Source organism: Scyliorhinus torazame, chromosome 8, assembly GCF_047496885.1.
Source record: "Scyliorhinus torazame isolate Kashiwa2021f chromosome 8, sScyTor2.1, whole genome shotgun sequence".
NCBI classification, from domain to species: Eukaryota; Metazoa; Chordata; class Chondrichthyes; order Carcharhiniformes; family Scyliorhinidae; genus Scyliorhinus; species Scyliorhinus torazame.
Genome location: NC_092714.1, coordinates 71,434,319 through 71,458,467, shown reverse-complemented (window position 1 = coordinate 71,458,467; position 24,149 = coordinate 71,434,319). Strand labels below are relative to the sequence as shown.

The 24,149-nt window shown below is 46.8% G+C and overlaps 1 protein-coding gene across 1 annotated transcript in view; it reads left to right on the top strand.

Annotated features, from left to right (window-relative positions):
• blzf1 (basic leucine zipper nuclear factor 1) overlaps positions 1–24,149 on the top strand; it is a 36,439-nt gene that overhangs the window by 10,245 nt on the left and 2,045 nt on the right. The window contains exons 3-6 of the mRNA XM_072513807.1: positions 782–1,227; positions 2,832–3,031; positions 4,914–5,042; positions 11,157–11,373. Of these exons, the coding sequence (XP_072369908.1) occupies positions 782–1,227; positions 2,832–3,031; positions 4,914–5,042; positions 11,157–11,373 (992 nt within the window). The remainder of the gene's footprint in view (positions 1–781; positions 1,228–2,831; positions 3,032–4,913; positions 5,043–11,156; positions 11,374–24,149) is intronic.

The window sequence follows — 24,149 nt, the reverse complement described above, 5'->3', positions numbered from 1 at the left end:
AAGGGCTGGGGACAACTTGACATAGACTTGGCGGGGGGGTGTAGTATGAGGTAGACATGAAGAGGAAGAATTGAGGGAAGGAAATGTGAGGTGTGTTAAGGTGAGAAGTAGGAGGAAACCGGGCAGATTGAGAAGGTAGGAGGGACTGAGGAGGAAATGTGGAAGAGAAGATGAAGGACTGGACGAAATGAACAGAAAAGTGGTTCAGGATGTTTGGATGATTAGTGATGGGAGGACAAATGGCATATTGATGCTATGCTAAAGAAGAAACAATGGGTAATTTCTCTGCTCAATAGGGTTGTGATAGGTCAGTTATAATTTGTTGCTTAACAATGGGAACAGTTAGCCCCTGACAATTTCCCTACTGCTCACTGACACTTGATGGACACTTAATTGCATGCAGACTCAACCTGCTTATTTCAAATATATCTCTAACCTATCATTTACTGGTTTAGCATGTAATCTTATGTAATATTTAAGTGCTACGATCTGGTTTACCCATTCAAAATATTGCGCTATATAATAGAGTCTGGGCTGTATGATATTTACTGTGGAATAAAGATGTTTCAAGTAATTGATATTTATTTTGATATAAATTTGAAACTACCTTAGACCCTAATGGTGTTTATCTTTCTTAACATCTGTTACAGTTGCAAATATGTCATTGCTTGCAGTGACTATTGCCACAATTATCATCTAAAGTAGAATAATATTTGGCTACCAATGTTTAATTATTCTGTTTTGTATTCGTAGCAGTAAGTTGTTTCCTTTCACATTTTAGTTCACATTGTACAACCTATCCGTGGACCTGGAGATGGAATGGAAACAGAAGAACCAGCCAAACCTGTGGAAAATACCACCGGACTAATTAAAAAATGCCATCATGCTCCACGAACTAATGTAATATCCAATTCTTCTCAAATTGTCACTAAACCTGGCGTCCTTCAGCTTGGGAAAGTTCAGCCTGACCAAGCAATTGAGGTAGAAGCTGTTAAGATCTTGGTTCCCAAAGCTGCTGTAATTCATGAAATTCCCACAAAGAGCACAAAGTTAATTGACTCTGCAGGTTCTCATAAAGGTGAGTTATTGAGTCAGTTGGAGAATACAAACGAGCTCAAGAGGGAACTGACTGAACTAAAAGTCTCCATTGAAAAATATCAAAGTTCAGAAAGAAAACTCCTACAAGATAAAGAAGGGCTCTCCAATCAAATCCGGGTACAAACTGAGGTGAGATCACATCTACTTTTAAGTTTAATTATGGTAACTTGAGAGCTGTGCTCTTGTCTTGTGTTTGCATCGGAGTTGTAAACTACTAATGAAAGTTAAAATACCATAAACAAATTGCTGGAAATATACGGAGAATCTGTCTTCACTTGTGAAGAGAAAAATCAAACCATGTATATGTCAGAACTGAAAACCAAGAGATATACAAATAGTTTGGTGAGTTTGGGAAATGAGGTGGGAGGAAAACAACAGATACTGTAATCACAGATGGCCTGTTTCTAAAAAGAAAATGGTGCAAAAATTCTGCAGCTTAGGCAACATCTGTCTCATTGACCTGTAATGTGACTATTTCTCTCCCACATTTGAAGACTGACCTGCTGAGTGTTTCCTGCATTTCCTTTTTTTAAATTCCATATTTGCATCATCTGCTGTCGTTTACTTTTGTTATTGATAAAACGTTTTTTCCAATTAAGGTGCAATTTAGCGTGACCAATCCACCTACCCTGCACATCTTTGGTTTGTGGGGGTGAGACCCATGCAGACACTGGGAGAATGTGCGACCTCCACACAGACAGTGACCCAGGGCTGGGATTGAACCCAGGCCTTGGCACTGTGAGGCGGCAGTGCCGCGATTGTTATTGATAAAGTTAATGGATCGGATAACCTCAGGATTGCTTAATAGCAATATATGAACCAACATCTCAGTGAGTCATTGAAATATATTTTAAAACTTTCAATGCTTAGCATCCCATGTAAAACCAAACAATTGTGCACTTTCTTGTCTTGATCCACTCAATTTAAATTTCAAGTCCTCACAACACTTGCTCGTTATCATGTTGACTCTGCAATTCTTTGTGACCTCTGATAAAACATTATTCAGAAAAATAGAAAGGAAGGGCTGGATTTATTGGTAGTGGCAGGGCCCTGCCACCAGGTCCGAAAGCAGAGAATACCTGCTTTGGCAGTCAGCAGGATCCGGGACTTGTCAGTGGCAGCCAATTATTTGGTATTAAAAATGACTACATGCACCCTAGAGCAGCTGACCCAATTAAAAGGCCAGTAGGTCAGCAGCACCACCCAGAACAGTGGTTATTGCTGGACTACATCTGGAGGAGGTGGAAATGTTGGACATGCACTCTCTCAACCAGGTAGGTGTGGACTAGGGGGATCTGGGCCAGGTGAGCAAGCCCAGTGAGGGCAGGCGGTGCTCTTGCCATGGGGGTGCCCTTGCTGTTGATGCTTCCACCTCCTTGGGCCAAAATGAGTCTGAAAGGTAAGTCTGCCCTACAACTGGAGGCTACCAGCATTTACCTGGTGGTCTTCCCATGTGGCTTAAATGCCAGCAGAGACAGGAAGGGGCCCAACTGGCTCAATTGGGCTGGGGAGGATCATCTATCATTTTTCTTGCTGTTGGGAACGGGAAGATGGCATGGTGACGGGAAAGTAATGGGCATGCCACCCGCTGCCTTCCCATGCCAGCCATCCTGCCTCCAAGACCACCTCTAGGCTAGTAAAATCCAGTCAAACTCTGCAGGATGAGCAGTAATTGGTAGCTTTCATATGTATAAAGTTCATTTAATTCAAAATATTTTTCCCCTTTATTTCAGGTAAATCGTGAGCTAAAGAAACTACTTGTAGCTTCTGTTGGAAATGACCTTCAGTATCATTTCGAGCGCATGGCCCGTGAAAAAAATCAGCTAATCCTGGAAAATGAGACTTTGACTCAAAACCTAGCTCAGCTCTCTGAGCAGCTGGAGCGGATGACCATACAATGTGATGTATGGCGCAGCAAGTTCCTTGCAAGCAGGTTACATACTTTACAGCCATTTGTATGAACCGGCTTATGAGCAATATACTTTACATCTTTAGTAACATTTTCTAATTCCATTGCTTGCTTGCATCATTATCACTTGTAGTAGGGTGGGGAATGCTATGATTAACGTTTTCCTCAGACGTGAGGTAGTGTACTTGCTGTAAATATGCTAGTTGTCCTTCTACATTAGTTGCTATTTCAAATACATGGGAAATTCTCTGATTTTTAAAGCCTATGTAATTTACTAAAAATGCTTCAATACTTTTTGTAAGATTGTGCTGTGAATTTTACATACAAAAAAGTGAAGTTAAACAAGTATCTCGTAAGGTAACAAAGGTCAGTGTTTCCTATAATTTTCCAGTGGAATCCTGGTGTTCAGTTAAATCATTCCCAATGAATTATTTCAGAAAGGATAGCTATTCAGAGTGGTAGAGGATTGTAAATAGGTCACAGCGGTTCAGAATTTATATTAATGGTTTAGACTTCGGATATGCAATTTCTAAATTAGTAGGTGATGCCAAATGGTGCAGTTTGGGGTAGGCAATAGTTATATAGTATGGAGGACAGTAACAAGTTATATTATTGGGTCCATATCCTGGAACTCCTTTCTTAGCAGCACTGTGGGTGTTGTCACAATACATGGACTGCAGCAATTCAAGAAGGCAGTTCATCATTGCCTTAACTTGTATACTCCCAAATCCCTTTGTACCTCTATGCCAAAATACTAAAATGTAATACCTCACACATGAGTTTCATTACAGCTAAATGTGAGGTATTACATTTTAGTATTTTGGCATAGAGGGTCAAAGGGATTTGGGAGTATAAATACACGCATCACTAAATGTTGTGACACGTCCATAAGGTCATAACAATAGCAAACTAAGCACAAAGGTTTATTTCTAGAGGAATAGAACTGAAAAATTAAGAATGTGCTAACCATGGTCAGACCGCACTTGAGTACCGTATGTCGTTCTGGTTGCCATTTTATGAATCTAATATAGAGGCACTGGAGATGGTACAAAAAAGATTTACAGGGATGTACACCCTGAGACTCCTTTGTCTTGAAAGAGAAGGCTCATGGGTGAGCTAATAGAGGGCTTTAAAGTTATAAAGGCTCCTGATCAAGTCAACACAGTACATTTCCACTTGTGGGAAAAGCAAAACAAAAGCCCAAAATATAAGATATAGTCACCCAAAAATCAAATAGGGCATTCAGAAGAAAGAGTGATGATGAGAGTGTGTTACCTGCTCCTATAGGAATCAGTTGAGGCAAATTGTATAGATGCATTTAGGGGAAACTAGATACGTTTCTGAGGGAGAAGGGGATAGAGGGGTAGACAAAGTTAGATGAAGAAGGGTGGCAGCAGGCTTGAAGTGAGCATAAACACTGGCATGGTCTAGTTGGGTTGACTGGCCTGTTTCTATGCTGCATGTTCTGTCCAATTCTACATAAAAGAATACTGAAATAGTGAAACCAGATATCTTGCAACCTAGACTGGTTACATTGGTTTTAGTTGCTCAGGAAATTATCTGTGAACCCTGAGACAGATATCTGTACCTGACTGTATATATTTAAGTAAATACATTCAGCAAAATTGTGCATTTATTTTTGAAATGCTAATTTGATATTGTGCAATAATTAGGTTTAATAGATTTTAGCCAGTGTTTTCATTAAATTTATTGTGCCAATATATGTGTATTTCAGCTTCAAAATTCCTTTTAATTTGAGCTCTATAGATAATGTAAAATGTTTCTTGGTCCATGTTTAATGGCTTTGTTAAATGTTTACTCTTGGTAAATATATTTTTCCATTTAATATGCATAAACATTTAGAAATTTAATAAATCATATATGTCTTCATCTTCTTTTCATGCAGAGTGATGACAGAGGAGCTGACCCATGCCAGGACATCTCTGCAACGTCATGTTAGAGAAACCCAAAGTGCAATACAGGATCTTCTTAGTGAACGTGAGCAATTTCGTCAGGATATGGTTGACTCCCATAGGTATGTTTTTATCCTGTGCAGTCATATCATGTTTTATCAATTAAGCGATAAACTCTCAACCCTTAAACTGCAGGTAAATAGGTCCCAGTTTTCTTAGGCTAGACATTAACTGCCCAAGCCCTAAATATATCATAATAGTAAAGTGACTGACTATTAAACATTTCAATTTAGATCAAACAACCTAACGCCCATTATATTTCCCATTTTATTTCAACAACGTTAACCTAGTTCTTTAGCACAACACTTTATTCTACTTGATGGATATTGTTTCTCCTTCCCTCTCTTTTCTGTGCTTTCGATGCATTGTTTATTTTGGAGGTGTGAACCACTTCTTAAAAAGACAATTCAGCCAGTTTTCTGTCAGTTTCAGTACACTGTACACCATGGCTCCAATGATAAATATGTTTTGACGAGAGATTTTATTTTATGGAATGTGGGCATTCCGGCTTGCCTTTTCAGAGGAGTCAACCAAGTTGCTGTGGGTCTGGAGTCGCATGTAGGTCAGACCAGATAAGGACTGCAGATTTTCTTCCCTGAAGGACATTAATGAAACAGGTTGTTTTTCACGACAATCAAAGATAGTTTCATGGTCACCATTACTGAGACTAACTTTATATTCCAGATTATTTAACTGACTTCAAAATCAATCAGCTGCCATGATGGGATAAAACCCCCAGCGCATTAGCCTGGCCCTCTGAATTACTAGGCCAAAGACATTATCACTACACTACCATCTCCTGATGTCAGCAGGTTAACCTGGATTTGTTTTGTCAACCTGGGAATGGCTGTTGCAGGGTGGGCTATCTTGTCAATGATGCCAACAACTAGATATAGAAATAAACTCCTCCACAGTGTGGGTGCGATTCACTGACCTTGTCGAGCCCGACTTGGTGTCGCGCCGAGACCATTGAATCATGTGAGATTCGCAATGCTTGAAACGTCTCTCGAGTTTGAAGTCCAATCTGCTGAAATTGCATCCTGTATTTCATGTTACCATAAAAGAAACCTTCTCTTGCAAAATAGTCTATTTAAATTCTTTGGAGTTCTCCATCTAAAGCACATTTTTTGGATAGCCTTAAAATGGATAACTATGGTAATGACATTGCTTTCAAATTCATCCCATTAGGTTCATTTAAATATGCACAGCTGGGTTGAGGCCGCCTTCTCCCTGCTCCTGGGAATCACCAACCGCAACAGCGAGGCCTCACCCGGGCACCGATGAGTACTGGTCACCACAAACGTAGACCAGGCATAATGGCTATTCTGGGAGTCCTGGGGGCCATTGGAGTCCCTGTGCGGGGGAAGGGCACTACCTGGCACCTGGCCACCCTGCCATTGACTGTGGGTGGGGGTGTGGAGAACCCTCAAGCTTACTTAGTGATCGGGACACCCTTTCAAAATGGCGCCCCGGTCTCAGAGGCGCTGTTCTGGCCAGCGAGTTTAGTTCCCCAGTGCTGAAAACATTTCTAAGTGTGGCCTTTACCGGTGAAAACGCCCCAAGCCCCATAAAGTAACGAAATGTGGGTGAATAGAGGCCTGGATCTCACCCAAAAAGCTGGTGGAAAACACCCCTTCAAACTCACCCAAAATGACACTGAGGCACGATTCTGCAGTCTCGCCGCACCCGACTTGATGTCGGGATGAAGTTGTTGAAAGGCGAGAGGCCGTGCAAGATTCTTAATGCTTGAAACATCTCATGAGATTCAACAGAAACTCATTGGACGCCGTGATCCAGATCAGCATATTTAAATGATCATAATTGCTCATATAAATATAGGGTCTCCCTGGCTGCGACTGGGAAACCTCGCCAGGGTTCCGTTTATCCTGGTCCATGCAAATGTGGAGCAGTCGTAACGCACCTGGGGGGGGGGGGGGTCTCCCAGGTCATTGGAGACCCCATGATGGTTGGGGCAGGGCAGGCTGACATCCTAGTTCTCGCAGGGCACGGGGACAGCGCCATGACATTTGTTTGATTTTACATCTGAGTATGAGGGGTTAACACAGCAGGAACAATCGTTGATACTCTGGAAATAGTGTTACTTGAGTTGATATAATTGCTTCCGAATCCAGACTCCGAACATGGCAATAAAGTTGATATTGAACTGTCACAGTTGTGGACGATTGAACACTCCCCCCACCCCCGGAGCCTTGCACAGCTGTCCCTGCCCCGAGGTTCCATTCTCTCTGGCACTCCCGCCCTTTCCCTGGCAGAACAAGTCAGCCACGACATGCCACGGAGACTTGTCTCTTTTCCCAACACACCCAAATCTGCAGAGCCGCTTCCTTGTATTTGGATTCTCATGAGCGCTGCACTAAGTTGTGTGCACTTGCTTCACGTTTCCCACAAAGTTCCAAGTCGCCAGGAACATGCCTCACAAAAGCTGTTGTGAATCACGGTGTTCTGAAATCATGTTGACGTGTGATTTAAATTTGAAATCGGGGAATGTGTGTGGCCACATCAATGAGTTGCAAATTTATTAAAATTAAGTTACGGACATTTTATGATGGGAAATGCAGCCATCATTGACCGGAGTAGGGGACAATCTCACCCTGAAATTATGCTGCCAGGAAATATGCCTAACTCCTTCTCCTGAGATTTTCCAATCTAGCCACGAAACATGCCCGTCCCAGTCAGTCGAGGAAAATCCCAGCCCTAGTTATAGAAGAATGCATGGTAATGTAGGAGACCTATTTAAAAGGGAGAATTTTTTTCTAACTTGATGAAAGTAAAGTATAGAAAACAATTCACCTGAGTATTGCAAAGAGGAATTCTCGTACAAAGTAATGGCCTGAATTTTATGAGCAGTGGCCAGCAAACCGCTTTTGTCATTCATTAAGCTTCCACTTGTTCACAGAATTTCTGCTAACACTGTGATTTGCACTTATTACACAATCAAAGCAGTGCAGCAGGCATTGACATGTCACTTCAACCAATTGAAGAATCTTTCCTGAGACATAGCATCTGAACTAGGAAGTATAGGTTAGATTGCATCATTCCAACAGAAAATCATCTAAAATAAGTAGGGGGAAAAATTGGAGAACGAGCGAAATAAAAGAAAGGAAACATGGGCAGGATTCTCTGCCGCAAGTAGCGGAGTTCCCGACGCAGCAGAGAATCCAGGGTTGTCAGAAAACAGGTGGGTGCCAATCCCGATCTGATGTTCCAGACCCCGCTGGCGGTGGTATCCAGGTTCGCGCCCCGTGCCATCAGGAGCTTGCAAACAGGTCAAATTGATGGGCTGGATAACTGGATTTTCCAAGCCTCTGGTCCTCTGGGCCAGGATTCACATGGACGAGAATTGGTGCAAGTATTTTCCAGCGTGGCTCTGGCGCAGTGGATCTCGCGGTGGACCAAGTGGATAACTCTTTTAGGGAGTTTTCCCCAAACTCCATTGGAGACCCAGACCCCCCCCCCTCACAATGCAAATCCTGCCTACCCAACCCTCATCAGAAACTCCCCCATTACAGAGACCCCTGCCCGGAAGCTAGAGAGCAGTCCAGACAGAGACAGTGGGGAAAAAAAACATTGCCTTAAAACTCGCCTCTCCCCAGGGAGAGAAAGCAGCACCTGCAAATTCTCAGAAAGCCAAAATCACACCAACTGTGTTTAAACCCTCAGATATTTGATCTAGAAGGCTTTCATTCACAACAATTGATTTTACTGGGCTGTGATTGACAGCTTGCACACAGCCAGCTGTCTGGATTATTTAATCTCCTTTCTCTTCATGCTTGAGTAAATCTCAAATAGCCTGCTGTAAAATTAACCGTAATGTTTATAAACATCTAGCTATGATATTTCTTGGACCACATCAAAGGCAGTTAAGTGCTTTCTGCAGAGAAAAAGGGGGTGGCCACATGGCGGGATTCGTTAGGGAATGCCTCGCAATCCTCACCATGCAAAAATTTAAATAGCAAGACATAGGAATCACATTTGGATTTCTGCTCCCAGCACAAGCGCATATTTGAGGCGATTCATCTCTGGCATGAGAACATAGTCTCCCAAGAATTGAGCTCCATTTTTACTTTTAAATAATCTAAAACAATAATTAAAATCTGAAAGAATGAAACTCCACATTATAAAAATTATCATTGTCACTGAGAGTTTGGCAAAAACAATTATCAAGTCTTTCAATTTTCACTTACACTTGAAAGATCAAGCCCTAACCTTTTCTGGTCAGTTAAGTGGGTATCTAGTGTGTAAGTACCACAGCTTCACACCTTTCATGCATTTGAATGCCAAGTCTCACCGTAACGTATCAGTGCAGCGAAGCTTCTGGAGGAACGGAGTAACTGCAGCATTTTATTCTCCACATTTAATTGTGCATGTACAGATCCTGCTGTCTGATTTACTCCTACATGGTCAACAGTGATAATCTCGGCAGCCCTGAGGGTGTGGGGACAGTGGGCAGCATTTGGAGCTGGAGGGAGTGTCGGTGTGGACACCGATATGTGGTAACCACCGTGTTTGCTCTGGGGGAGCTGGATGGGGGGGTTCTGGAGGTGGCAGCGGGCAGGCATCGAGAGATTTGGAGATCTCTTTATTGATGAGGGCTTCCCGAGCTTGGAGGATGAGTTTGAGCTGGCAGGTGGGAATGGGTTCCAGTATCTGCACGTGAGGGACTGTGTGGAGGCAGGTTTCGACCTTCCCGCAGCTGCCACCCCAGAGGCTACAGGATAAGGTAGTGTCGAGAGCAGGAGTGGGGGAGGGAAAGGTTTCAGAGATCTGCAAGGAACTTATGGAGTGGGAGGGAGCCCCGATCGGGGAGGTAAAGTGAAAGTGGAAGAAGAGCTGGGTGGGGAGTTGGAGGCTGAATTATGGGAGGAGACCCTGAGGCGAGTCAATGCATCCTCGTCGTGTGCCAGATACAACTCAGCCTGATACAATTCAAGGTGGTCCACAGGGTGTCCAGGATGAGCAGGTTCTTTGAGGGGGTGGAGGATAGGTTTGGGTGCACTACGGGAGGGCCTGTGAACCATATCCATATATTTTGGGCATGTCCGAGGCTGAGGGGCTTCTGGCAGGGGTTTGCTGATGTCATGTCAGAAGTATTAACGGTGAGGATGGTGCCGAGTCCAGAGGTGCCGATCTTTGGCGTGTCGGAAGATCCGGAAGGTCGGGGTGAGAGGCCTTTGCCTCCCTGGCGGCCCGGAGATGGATCCCACTAGGATGCAAGGACTCGGAGCCTCCCTATGGGTTAGCGACATGGCGGGGTTTCTCGGACTCAAATCAAGTTCGCCTTGAGGGGATTGCTGCAGGGGTTGTGGAGGTGACAGCTGTTCATCGACGTCTTCGAGAAAAATTAAGCTGTTAAGTGGGGGGGAGACGACAAGGGAGACATGGGGGGGCTTGAGTAAGGTTAGGAAGACCAGTGGAAAGGGGGGCTGGGGAAAGGGGTCCTGTTTGTGTAAGCCATGTTGGCTGGGGTTTGTTACCTGATGGGTGTGTTTATCTTGTTTTGTTCCTTTTGATACCGGGTTGTTAAAATTATAAATGCCTTAATAAAATATTTTCTAAAAAAAACAGTGATAATGTCACCATAATTCTTCCTGCAAAATCTGGGCCATGAAAGTAAACCCAAATGACCACTATTTAATGAAGTTAATCCTGGAAGAAACTATGGTTGGATTACAAGTATATTTAAAGGCTTCCAATACTTGAAACAGTCTCTAAAGGTTTCATAAATAGTAGCAAACTTTGATCAGAAGAGTTATTTTAGTAATAAAAATAGAAAATGTTGGGTAATCTCAGCAGGCTGGCAGCATCTGTGGCAAGAGAAACTGAGTCAACGTTTTGCATCCATATGACCCTTCCATTAAACTGAAAATTTATCTTGGACTTGTTAATTATGTTTCTCTCTCCTCGGGTACTGCCAGACCTGCTGGGTTTTCTCAGCATTTTTGCTTTTATTTCATATTTCCAGCATTTGCATTATTTTGCTTTTATCTTATTATCATAATTACGTTCCCATCCAAGATGAGCAATTGCACTGCAAATATAGTGCTCCAATAAAAACATTACAGTTACCCTGAATAAAGCATCTAACTTTGTACAAGTTAGTTCCACATAGGGTCCAGTTTTTTCAAAAAATCATCCATTTTTATTGTACTTCACAGATTCCTTGAGGAACTCTTGGTATCTCTGCAATGGGGCCGACAACAAACTTACTATCCTAGTGCACAACCACACACCACGGGAGAGCTTGCTGCTGTCAATCTCAAGTTAGCAGAGGCTGTTAATTCTCGCCTCCTTGGAAAACTGAATACAAGTAATGCACAAAAGACTAACCAAGTTGAATTCTGCAACACACCAGCTGAGAAAATGGCTGAAAAGGTACAGTATGATCCTGAATGGAAATGGTTTCACAACACTACAAACACTGCTAATGAGAGTCTGGTATCTGGGATGTGCTTGAAGATGAAAGTATATGTTAAAATATTGATTTTTAACTTGCTGTTTTAAGAGATTTTAAATCTCAGAAATGTTTTCTGTTCAAATACTGGTTTCCTTTCAAAACAGTTGCATGCAATTTATCTCCAATGTTTTATAGCTGACTCACTAACATTAAAATAATATTTGATTATCATGAAATATAAAAAGTTTAATTATTAGAACTATGAATGAACTATAGAAATATATGTAACTGGGTCTTCCGGTGGCAAAATGTAGGTGGAGGTTGCATGTTGGGTGGCTCCTGCTAGAGCTTTCGTTGTTTTGGCTTTTTTCGCCCAATGTGAGGGGGAAAATTTTGTGATTAAGCTCTGGAAAATTTGCGGCAACTAAAGGATGTCAAAAATCCAGAAAGAAGAATATGGGATGAAAAGGTGCGAGCGATCATCTGTCTGAGAGCTCCAGTTCGGTGTGGTATCCTAAGAGGGGAAGGATGGCAGAAGCAAGTTTGCCAGGTGGGGCTGCACCCATTACAGTGGATAAGCTGGTTGAAGTGATGGCAGTGGAGTTTGTACGACAGTTCGGCAAACATTTCAATAGGCATCGGAAAGAGATGTTGACCTCGCACAAGGAGTTGGTGGATGATAACCCTGGCCCCAATAAAGGAGGCTTTGGGAAAGACAGTGGCAGTGCAGGAGCAAGGAGAAATGTTGAAGGGGGTGGAGGAGGTTGTCGCGGCATAGCGACCAGTTCACCTCGATGGGCAAAGAACTGCGACGGGTGGAGAAGAGAAACAAAGGGCTGTGAGCCAAAGTGGAGGACCTAGAGAACAGGTCACAAAGGCAGAACCTGCGGATTGTGGGAGAGCCGGAAGCCGACTCGATAGACTCACCGGGCGCTCCGGCTGAAGCCAAAGGCGAATGAACCACTAATAGCTGTAATAATCTGCTTTCATAGCTACCGGGTGAAAAATAAAGTGCTGAGATGGGCAAAGCAGAATAGAGAGGTATGGTGGGAAGGCAGTGGTGTTTGCATATACGGAGATCTCATAGCGGAGCTGGCAAGATGGCAGGTGGCCTTTGGTCGGGCAAACCCGGTGTTTTACAAGAGCAACGTGTGGGTTGGGAAGGTCTACCCGGCAAAGTTAAGAGTTGCACACAACTCCAGGGACGATTACTTTGAAACGGAGGAGGAGGCTGTTGTGAAGGCTGAAGGACTGGGACTCAACTGAGTTTGGACTTTGTTTATGGTGTGGTTGCGAGGGTATAGTTTGAGGGCATTGGGGTAATATGTTGGGATTTGTTTCCATTTCTTTAAGGGTCTATTTTGTCGAGATGTTTGGAGGGACTGGGTATAGGGGAGTATGTACGTTGGTGTTTTTTGGTATTGGGCTTGTGGGAGGAGGGGCTCTGGCAGGGGCCACCTCTTTACCAAACAAAGGTTGGCAAACGGGAGCGATGTGGGGGGAGAGGCCACAGCCATTGCAAACTGTGTGGACAGGCTTCGATGGGCCTGGGAAGTGTGAATGTGGGGGGATGGGGAGTATGCAGGGAGAAGTGGTTTCGAGAAGAAGTGGCTGGGGGAGCTTCTGGGGAGTGAGGGGAGGGGCAGTTGGCTGACTGTGATCAGGGGTAGGGTTGGGTCCCTCTGGCTGGGCAGGGCCAGGAGCAGTGATCATGGCTGACAGGTAAGGGAAGGGCAAGGGGTACGAAACCCCATGTCCGTATGGTAATGTGAACGTTCGAGGTTTGGGCGGCCAGGTTAAACAAGTGAGTCTTCTCACATTTGAAGAGCTTGAGAGTTGACGTGGTGCTGCTGCAGGAGACCCATCTGAGGATGAAGGACCGGGTTGGGTAAGTCAGGTGTTTTACTCAGGCTTTGATAGCAGGGCCAGGGGGTAATAATACTGGTGGTAAGAGAGAGCGAGTTTCAGATGGAGAAAGTGGTGGCAGACCAGGGGGGCAGGTATGTTATGGTATCGAGTGCATTGGAGGGGAGGCTGGTGGTGATGGTTAGTGTGCATACCCCGTATTGGGACGATGTGGGGTACATGAAGAGGATGGTGACTGCCATATTGAATTTGGATACATATCAGTTAATACTGGGGGCCCCCGGACTTGAAAACCATGCTGAATCCGAAGCTGGATAGATGTATGTGACTTCTTGGAGACAGTGGACTGGTCCATATTTAAGAAATCAGCGACCAACCTAAAGAGTATGCTATTACCGTCACAGACATCAACAAATGTGTGGACGACTGCGTTCCCAACCAGAAACCATGGCTTAATCGGGTGATTGACTCCCTACTGAAGGGCAGGCCTGAGGCGTTCAAATCAGGCGATCCTGACCTACACAAGGAATCCAGGTACGACCTCCACAAAGCCATTCGGGATGCCAAGAGACAATATCAGACCAAGCTAGAGTCACAGACTAGCGTTACAGATTCTCGTCGGTTGTGGCAAAGCCTAAACAACATACCGGCTACAAAGTGAAGCTGAGCAGTATCTCCAGCAGCAGCGCACCCCTCCCCGATGAACTTGATGCATTCTATGCTCTGTTCGAGCACGAAACAATCAATCTGCTGTTGAGTGCCCCAGAAGCCCCGGACACACCCATATCCAACGTCACGGCATCCCTTGTCGTGCACTCCGAGCCTGTGCAGGCCAGCTGGCAGATGTGTTCGTGGACATCTTCAACCTGTCCCTACTCTGCTCCGATTGTTCCACAGCAGATGTCATCTCCCTGGCCCTACACTCATCCCTAGAGCATCTCGGTAACAAGGACACATACATCGGAATCCTATTTATTGACTACAGCTCCGCCTTCAACACCATAATCCCAGCCAAGCTCATATCAAAGCTCCAAAACCTAGGACTTGGCACCTCACTCTGTAACTGGATCCTCGACTTTCTGACTCACAGACCACAATAAGTAAGAATAAACAACAACACCTCCTCCACAATAGTCCTCGATACTGGGGCCCCTCAAGGCTGTGTATTTAGCCCCCTACTTTACTCCCTATACACACACAACTCCGTGGCAAAATTTGGTTCCAACTCCATCTACAGGTTTTCTGACAACACGACCATAGTGGGTCAGATCTCGAACAACGACGAGTCAGAATGCAGGAGGGAGATGGAGAACCTAGTGGAGTGGTGTAACGACAACAATCTATCCCTCAATGCCAGCAAAACTAAAGAGCTGGTTATTGACTTCAGGAAGCAAAGTACTATACATACCCCTGTCTGCATCAACGGGGCAGAGGTGAAGATGGTTGACGGCTTCAAAATCCTAGATGTGGACATCACTAAAAATCAGTCCTGGTCAACCCATGTCGACGCTATCACTAAGAAAGCACAATTGCGTCTTTACTTCTTAAAAAAACTAAGGAAATTTGGCATGTTCCACAAGGACTCTCTCCAAGGACTCGGTCGATGGGAGTAGTGTATGAATATGGGGAGAAGGCCAGTCGTTTGCTGGTGGGCCAGCTACGCCCACAGGTAGTTGCACAAGAGATTTTTCGGGTCCGGGATGGTGCAGGGGAGCTGCTGGTGGCACTGGAGCAGGTGAACAAGGCATTTGAGGAGTTTTAGAAAATGTTGTACAGTTCGGAGCCAGCAGGGGATGAGTCAGACATGAGGGATTTTTTTTTGGGGGGTTGGAGTGTCCTAGGGTAGAAGGGGAAGAGAGGGCAGAGCTGGAAGAGCCAATGGGATGGAGGAGGTTCGGACGGCGATAGAGAAGATGCAAACGGGCACAACACTGGAGCCAATTGGTTCCTGATGGAGTTTTATAATATATTTCTGAATAGGCTGGTGCTCCTGTTGCTGGAAATCTTCGAAGATGCTGTGGCTAAGAGGGTACTCCTGGAGACAATGGGACAGGCATCCTCCTCGTCGTTGTTTAAAATAAGGATAAGGACCCAGTAGAGTGCGGGTTGTATAGGCCAATATCTCTTCTAAATGTGGATGCCAAGATTTTGGCGCTTAGGTTGGAGGAGTGCCTCCCGCAGGTGATTAGGGAAGATCTGGCAGGGTTCGTAAAGGTAGGCAGGTATTTTCGAACGTGCGGTGTTTTGTTAAATGTATTGATCTCCCCATCCGAGGGGAGGGAGCCGGAGATGGTGGTGCTTGACGTGGGGACGGCATTTGACGGTGTAGAGTGGAGCGATTTGTTTGCAGTGTTAGAGAGGTTTGGGATTGACCCTAAGTTTCTGGCATGGGTCAAATTGTTACATAGGGAACCGAACGCGAGCATGCTTATGAACGAGGTGAATTTGGGTTATTTTCATTTGATAGGGGAACGAGGCAGGGGTGCCCCATGTCCCCCTTCTTGTTTGCGCTGGCGATAGAGCCCTTCGCCATTGCACTGAGGTGCTCGGATACGTGGAAGGGGATAGTATGGGGTGGGGGTGGAGCATACGGTATCTTTGTATGCCGATAATTTGTTGTTGTGCATCTCCTACCCTCGTTCCACGATGGGATACAATGGGGCTGCTCAGGAGATTCTGGGCTTTTTCAGGTTATAAGCTGAATATGGAAAAGAGTGAAATGTTTTTTGGTGTCTTCTCCGGGGGCAGGAGCCGGTTTGGGGGGGTTCCCGTTTTGGGTGGTGACTACCCACTTTAGATAACTGGGAGTGCAGATGGCTTAAGACTGGGTTCGGCTTTGTTAATTGAATTTCACAAGCCTGGTGGATAGGGTCAAGGCGGATTTACAGATGTAGGATAGCCTTCCCCTATCGTTGGCAGGTCTGGTGCAGGCAGGAAAGATGATTGTTTTGCACGGTTTTTATTCTTATTTTAGTGCCTACCGTTCTTTTGGCTGAAAACGCTTTTATGGGGGTGGAACGGTTGATTTTGTCATTTGTTTGGGCAGGTAAGGTAGCAAGGATTAGGAAGACGTGCTTCAGAGAGGGCGGCAGTCAGGGGGTCTGGCCCTTCCAAACTTGTTGCGTTATTGGGCGGTGAACACCGAGAAGTTGTGAGGTTGGGGTTAAGAGCCAGAGGTTTTGTGGGTGAAGTTGAAGTGAGGGTTCGGGGTTGCAGGCCCTGGCAACGGCGGTGCTCCCGTTCGCCTCGGAAATGTTCTGGGAGTCCAGTGGTGGTGGCCACATTGAAGATATGGAGGCAATTTCAGCAGCGCTTTAACTAGGGGCGGAGTTGATGTCGATCCGAGGGAATCACTGTTTTGAGCCGGAGAGGTTGGGTGCTAGGTTTTGGAGATGGGTGGAGAGAGGGGTGATGGAAATGAAGGACTTATTTCTAGAAGGGCAGTTCGTGAGTTTGGAGGTGTTGATGGAGAAGTTGAGATTTCTTGGGGGAGGGGGTGGCCTTTAGGTATATGCAGGTGCAGGATTTTGCAAGGAAGGTTTTCCCAACTTTTCCGGTGGTGCCGCCTTCCTCGTTGTTGGAGAGGGTGTTGTCAGTGATGGGGCTGGACGGGGGTGGTGGTCATCTCGGCGATATGTTGGAGGAGGATAGGGTGTCATTGGACGGGGTCAAGGCCAAGTGGGAAGAGGAGCTTGGGATAGCGCTGTGGTGTGAGATGCTGCGGACGGTGAATGTCTCAACCTCGTGCACAAGGATGGGTGGTGCATGGGGTGCACCTAACAGAGTCAAGGATGACGTTTTTTTGAGGGGGTGGAGGACATTTGTGAGCAGAGTGGGAGGGGTCCAGCCAATGAGATTTTGGAGGTTGCTTTTTTCGCACCATGTCGGTGATCTTGCACATGGATTTGGAGCCCAGTCCCCTGGGGGCTGTTTCTGGGGTGTGGGCTTGACGGAGCTGCAGACTGGAGCGGGGGCAGATATTTTAGCTTTCGCCTCGCTGATTGCTCGGAGGCTGGTTCTGTTGGGGTGGAGGTCAGCTTCTCTGCCCAGTGCCTCGGTAAGGCTGCGGGATTCGATGGAGTTTCTGCATTTGGAGAAAGTCAAGTTTATTTTGAGGGGTGTCAATGAGGGTTTCCAAAAGAAAAGGTGTTTGTTTATATTACATTTTAAAGAGTTAGTTACCGTCAGCTGCTAGGGGGGGGCGAGGGGCTCTTTTGTTGGGTGTTATTGGGGTGTGTCGGGGGGGGGGGGGGGTTATTTTGGCTTGTGTTGTATGATTAAAATGGTAATGTTAAAAATCAAATAAAAGTAATGGAAAATGTAATGTATGCAACCGGTAAGGTGGTAGAAGTAGGTACGATAGCAGCATTTGAGGCATCTTGATGGATACATTAATAGGATGGGAATAAAGGAATACGGACCCTGGAAGTGCCGAAGGCTTTAGTTTACATAGTTATCATGATCAGCGCAGGCTTGGAGGGTCAAAGGGCTTGTTCCTGTGGTGTACTGTTCTTTGTATACAACAAATGCACTTTTAGACTCCCAACTGTCTAGCTATTGGGTCTTTTGCCTCTATATTCCTTCCTTTAACCACCAAATGCAGCCTGCAAGGACAGATGGGGTAGGATCTTTTATTGAGGAGATGGTGATGAAAGGGGATCGAAATTACTTGATGTACTCGATTAGAGGGAGCAATTTACAATCTGACATGGAGACAATGAGTTTGAAGAAGGTATGGGGGGGAGAAAGATGGTAGGTTCAGGGCAAGATAAGAGATGCCCTTGGGTGAAGGCAGCTACAACATACTTGTTCAAAGTTTCTGCTGTTGCTTTGTTCCCTATGACTAATTCTTCAGTCTCGCTCTTGTAAGGGATCAGTGCTCATTTTCACTATCTCGACTTGTTGAAGCTTTTACTATATGTTTTTAATATTTGCTCATTTTCTCTCGTACTCAATTTCTCCATTTTGATTATTTTTTGGTCATCTCTATAAATGTCCCAGCATTATAGATCTTTTGTTTCAATTTAATGCTATCCTTAACTTCCTTAGTTAGCCATGGATAGTTCATACTTCTGGTAGGGTCTTTCTCAGTAGATTTTGGGCTGGATTCTCCGTCCTGCCGTGCCACATTTCTGTTCCACCCCGCCGACGGGATGCTCTGTAATGCCGGCTGGTCAATGGGGTTTCCCATTGTGGGGCAGCCCCACGTCGTCGGGAAACCCCCGGGCTGCCGGCAAAACGGAGCATCCCGCCGGCAAAGAATCCAGCCCTTTATCTTTATTGGGTGATAGGAAATATTTATTTAAATGTCTATCAATGTTTCTCTACTGTCTTGCCTTTTAACCTATTTTCTTTTTTTTAAATATATTTTATTCAAAGTTTTTGGCCAACCATGACAGTACATTGTGTATCCTTTACACAGTAATATAACAATATAAATAACAATGGCCAGTTTTAAGCAAGAAATAAATAATATATAAACAACATCAAAATTAAAAAACAAAACTAAATGGCAACTGCCTTGTCCCAAATAAATACTCTCCAAAAATACAATTCACCAGTCCAATATACAATTACCTATAACAACAACCTATACATATTATACATGTACACTAACATCCCTGAGAGTCCTTCTGGTTCCTCCCTCTCTTCCCCCCCCCCCCCCCCCCCCCCCCCCCCCGGGTTGCTGCTGCTGTCTTCTTCTTTTCCATTCCCTCTATCTTTCTGTGAGGTATTCGACGAACGGTTGCCACCGCCTGGTGAACCCTTGAGCCGATCCCCTTAGGACGAACTTAATCCGTTCCAACTTTATAAACCCTGCCATGTCATTTATCCAGGTCTCCACACCCGGGGGCTTGGCTTCCTTCCACATCAACAGTATCCTGCGCCGGGCTACTAGGGACGCAAAGGCCAAAACATCAGCCTCTTTCGCCTCCTGCGCTCCTGGCTCCTCTGCAACCCCGAATATAGCCAACCCCCAGCTTGGTTCGACCTGGACCCCCACCACCTTCGAAAGCACCTTTGTCACCCCCACCCAAAACCCATGTAGTGCCGGACATGACCAGAACATGTGGGTGTGATTCGCTGGGCTTCTCGAGCATCTCGCACACCTATCCTCTACTCCAAAAAATTTACTGAGCCGTGCTCGAGTCATATGCGCCCTGTGTAACACCTTAAATTGTATCAGGCTTAGCCTGGCACACGAGGACGATGAGTTTACCCTACTTAGGGCATCAGCCCACAGCCCCTCCTCAATCTCCTCCCCCAGCTCCTCTTCCCATGTCCCTTTCAGCTCGTCTACCATAATCTCCCCCTCGTCCCTCATTTCCCTATATATAGCTGATACCTTACCGTCCCCCACCCATGTCTTTGAGATCACTCTGTCCTGCACCTCCTGCGTCAGGAGTTGCGGGAATTCCCTCACCTGTTGCCTCGCAAAAGCCCTGAGTTGCATATACCGGAATGCATTCCCTTGGGGCAACCCATATTTTTCGGTCAGCGCTCCCAGACTTGCAAATGTCCCATCTACAAACAGATCTCTCAATTGTGTTACTCCTGCTCTTTGCCATGTTCCAAATCCCCCATCCATTCTCCCCGGAGCAAACCTATGGTTATTTCTTATCGGGGACCACCCCGAGGCTCCCGTCTTACCCCTATGCCGTCTCCACTGCCCCCAGATTTTCAGAGTAGCCACCACCACCGGGCTTGTGGTGTATTTCTTCGGTGAGAATGGCAACGGCGCCGTCACCATAGCTTGTAGGCTAGTCCCCCTGCAGGACGCCCTCTCCAATCTCTTCCACGCCGCTCCCTCCTCTTCTCCCATCCACTTGCGTACCATTGAGATATTGGCGGCCCAGTAGTACTCACTTAGGCTCGGTAGTGCCAGTCCCCCCCTATCCCTACTACGCTGCAAAAATCCCCTCCTCACTCTCGGGGTCTTCCCAGCCCACACAAAACTCATGATATTCTTCTCAATCCTTTTGAAAAAAGCCTTCGTGATCACCACCGGGAGGCACTTAACACAAAAAGGAATCTCGGGAGGACCACCATTTTAACCGCCTGCACCCTCCCTGCCAGTGACAGGGATACCATGTCCCATCTCTTGAAGTCCTCCTCCATCTGTTCCACCAACCGCGTTAAATTTAACCTGTGCAATGTACCCCAATTCTTGGCTATCTGGATCCCCAAGTAGCGAAAGTCCCTTGTTACCTTCCTCAGCGGTAAGTCCTCTATTTCTCTGCTCTGCCCCCCTGGATGCACCACAAACAACTCACTTTTCCCCATGTTCAGTTTATATCCTGAAAATTCTCCAAACTCCCCAAGTATCTGCATTATCTCTGGCATCCCCTCCGCCGGGTCCGCCACATACAACAACAAATCGTCCGCATACAGAGATACCCGGTGTTCTTCTCCTCCCCTGAGTACTCCCCTCCACTTCCTGGAACCCCTCAATGCTATTGCCAGGGGCTCAATCGCCAGTGCAAACAATAATGGGGACAGAGGACATCCCTGCCTCGTCCCTCTATGGAGCCGAAAATATGCAGACCCCCGTCCATTCGTGACCACGCTCGCCATCGGGGCCCTATACAGCAGCTGTACCCATCTAATATACTCATCTCCAAAGCCAAATCTCCTCAACACCTCCCACAAATAATCCCACTCCACTCTATCAAATGCTTTCTCGGCATCCATCGCCACCACTATCTCCGCTTCCCCCTCTGGTGGGGGCATCATCATTACCCCTAGCAGCCTCCGTATATTCGTATTCAGCTGTCTCCCCTTCACAAACCCAGTTTGGTCCTCATGGACCACCCCCGGGACACTATCCTCATTGCCATTACCTTGGCCAGAATCTTAGCGTCTACATTCAGGAGGGAAATAGGCCTATAGGACCCGCATTGCAGTGGGTCTTTTTCTTTCTTTAGGAGAAGCGATATCGTTGCCTCTGACATAGTCGGGGGCAGCTGTCCCCTTTCCCTTGCCTCATTAAAGGTTCTCATCAGTAGCGGGGTGAGCAAGTCCACACATTTCCTGTAAAATTCAACTGGGAATCCATCCGGTCCCGGAGCCTTCCCCGCCTGCATGCTCCTAATTCCTTTCACTACTTCCTCCATTTCGATCTGTGCTCCAAGTCCCACCCTCTCCTGCTCCTCCACCTTAGGAAATTCCAGCTGGTCCAGAAAGCACATCATTCTCTCCTTCCCATCCGGGGGCTGAGCTTCATATAATCTTTCATAGAATGCCTTGAACACTCCATTCACTCTCTCCGCTCCCCGCTCCATCTCTCCCTCCTCATCCCTCACTCCCCCTATTTCCCTCGCTGCTCCCCTTTTCCTCAATTGGTGGGCCAGCAACCTGCTCGCCTTCTCCCCATATTCGTATTGTACACCCTGTGCCTTCCTCCACTGTGCCTCTGCAGTACCCGTAGTCAGCAAATCAAATTCTACGTGTAGCCTTTGCCTTTCCCTGTACAGTCCCTCCTCCGGTGCCTCCGCATATTGCCTGTCCACTCTCAGAAGTTCTTGCAGCAACCGCTCCCGTTCCCTACTCTCCTGCTTTCCTTTATGTGCCCTGATTGATATCAGCTCCCCTCTAACCACTGCCTTCAGCGCCTCCCAGACCACTCCCACCTGGACCTCCCCATTATCATTGAGTTCCAAGTACTTTTCAATACACCCCCTCACCCTTAGACACACCCCCTCATCCGACATTAGTCCCATGTCCATTCTCCAGGGTGGAGGCCGTTCTTTTTCCTCCCCTATCTCCAAGTCCACCCAATGTGGAGCGTGATCCGAGATAGCTATAGCCATATACTCCGTCCCCCTCACCTTCGGGATCAACGCCCTTCCCAAAACAAAAAAGTCTATTCGCGAATAAACTTTGTGGACATAGGAGAAAAACGAAAACTCCTTACTCCTAGGTCTACTAAATCTCCAGGGGTCTACTCCTCCCATCTGCTCCATAAAGTCTTTAAGCACCTTGGCTGCTGCCGGCCTCCTTCCAGTCCTGGACCTTGATCTGTCCAGCCCTGGGTCCAGCACCGTATTAAAATCTCCACCCATTACCAACTTCCCCACCTCTAGGTCCGGGATACATCCTAACATGCGCCTCATAAAGTTGGCATCATCCCAGTTCGGGGCATATACGTTCACTGAGACCACCGCCTCCCCCTGTAATTTGCCACTCACCATCACGTATCTGCCCCCACTATCCGCCACTATGGTCTTTGCCTCAAACATTACCCGCTTCCCCACTAATATAGCCACCCCCCCCCCCTGTTTTTCGCATCTAGCCCCGATTGAAACACCTGCCCCACCCATCCTTTGCGTAGTCTAACCTGGTCTATCAGTTTCAAATGCGTCTCCTGTAACATAACCACATCTGCCTTAAGTTTATTTAGGTGTGCGAGTACCCGTGCCCTCTTTATCGGCCCGTTCAGCCCTCTCACATTCCACGTGATCAGCCAGGTTGGGGGGCTCTTTACCCCCCCCCCCCCCCCCCCCCCCCTTGTCGATTAGCCATCCCCTTTTACCCAGCTCCTCACCCGGTTCCCACGCAGCTGTGTCCCCCCCCAGGCGGTGCCCCCCTGCCCCGCCCACCCCACCCCATACCAGCTCCCCCTTCACCCCAGCAGCAGCAACCCAGTAAATCCCCCCCTCCCACCCCCCCCCGCTAGATCCCCCACTAGTGTAGTTACAACCCCCATGTTGCTCCCAGAAGTCAGCAAACTCTGGCCGACCTCGGCTTCCCCCCCCCGTGACCTCGGCTCGCACCGTGCGACGCCCCCTCCTTCCTGCTTCCCTATTCCCGCCATAATTATCATAGCACGGGAACAAAGCCTGTGCTTTCCTTTTGGCCCCGCCCCCAATGGCCAACGCCCCCAGCTCCTCCACCTCCCTTCCTCCCTCCCCCACAACCTGTGGAAGAGAGAAACGTTACCGGGTCACAGGATTAACAACATAAAAATCATCTCTTTACCCCCTTTTTCCCCCCCTCTTCGCCCCCCATATTCGCCCCACCACTTTGTCTCAAACGTTCTTTTTTAATAACCCACTCATTCCAATTGCTCTTCAACAATAAATGTCCACGCCTCATCCGCCGTTTCAAAGTAGTGGTGCTTCCCTTGATATGTGACCCACAGTCTTGCCGGCTGCAGCATTCCAAATTTGATCTTCTTTTTATGAAGCACCGCCTTGGCCCGATTAAAGCTCGCCCTCCTTCTCGCCATCTCCGCACTCTAGTCTTGATATAGGCGGATCACCGCGTTCTCCCATCTGCTGCTCCGAGTTTTCTTTGCCCATCTTAGGACCATCTCTCTGTCCTTAAAACGGAGGAATCTCACTACTATGGCTCGAGGAATTTCTCCAGCCCTCGGTCTTCGCGCCATAACTCGATAGGCTCCCTCCACCTCCAGCGGACCCGTCGGGGCCTCCGCTCCCATTAACGAGTGCAGCATCGTGCTCACATATGCCCCGACGTCCGCTCCCTCCGCACCTTCAGGAAGACCAAGAATCCTTAAATTCTTCCTCCTCGCATTATTCTCCAGCACCTCCAGCCTTTCCACACATCGTTTATGGTGTGCCTCGTGCATCTCCGTCTTCACCACCAGGCCCTGTATATCGCCCTCGTTCTCGGCAGCCTTTGCCTTCACGACCCGAAGCTCCCGCTCCTGGGTCTTTTGCTCATCTTTTAGCCCTTCAATCGCCTGTAATATCGGGGCCAACAGCTCCTTCTTCATCTCCTTTTTAAGCTCTTCCACGCAGCGTTTCAAAAACTCGTGTTGTTCAGGGCCCCATATTAAACTGCCACCTTCCGACGCCATCTTGGTTTTTGCTTGCCTTCCTTGCCGCTGCTCTAAAGGATCCACCGCAATCCGGCCACTTTCCTC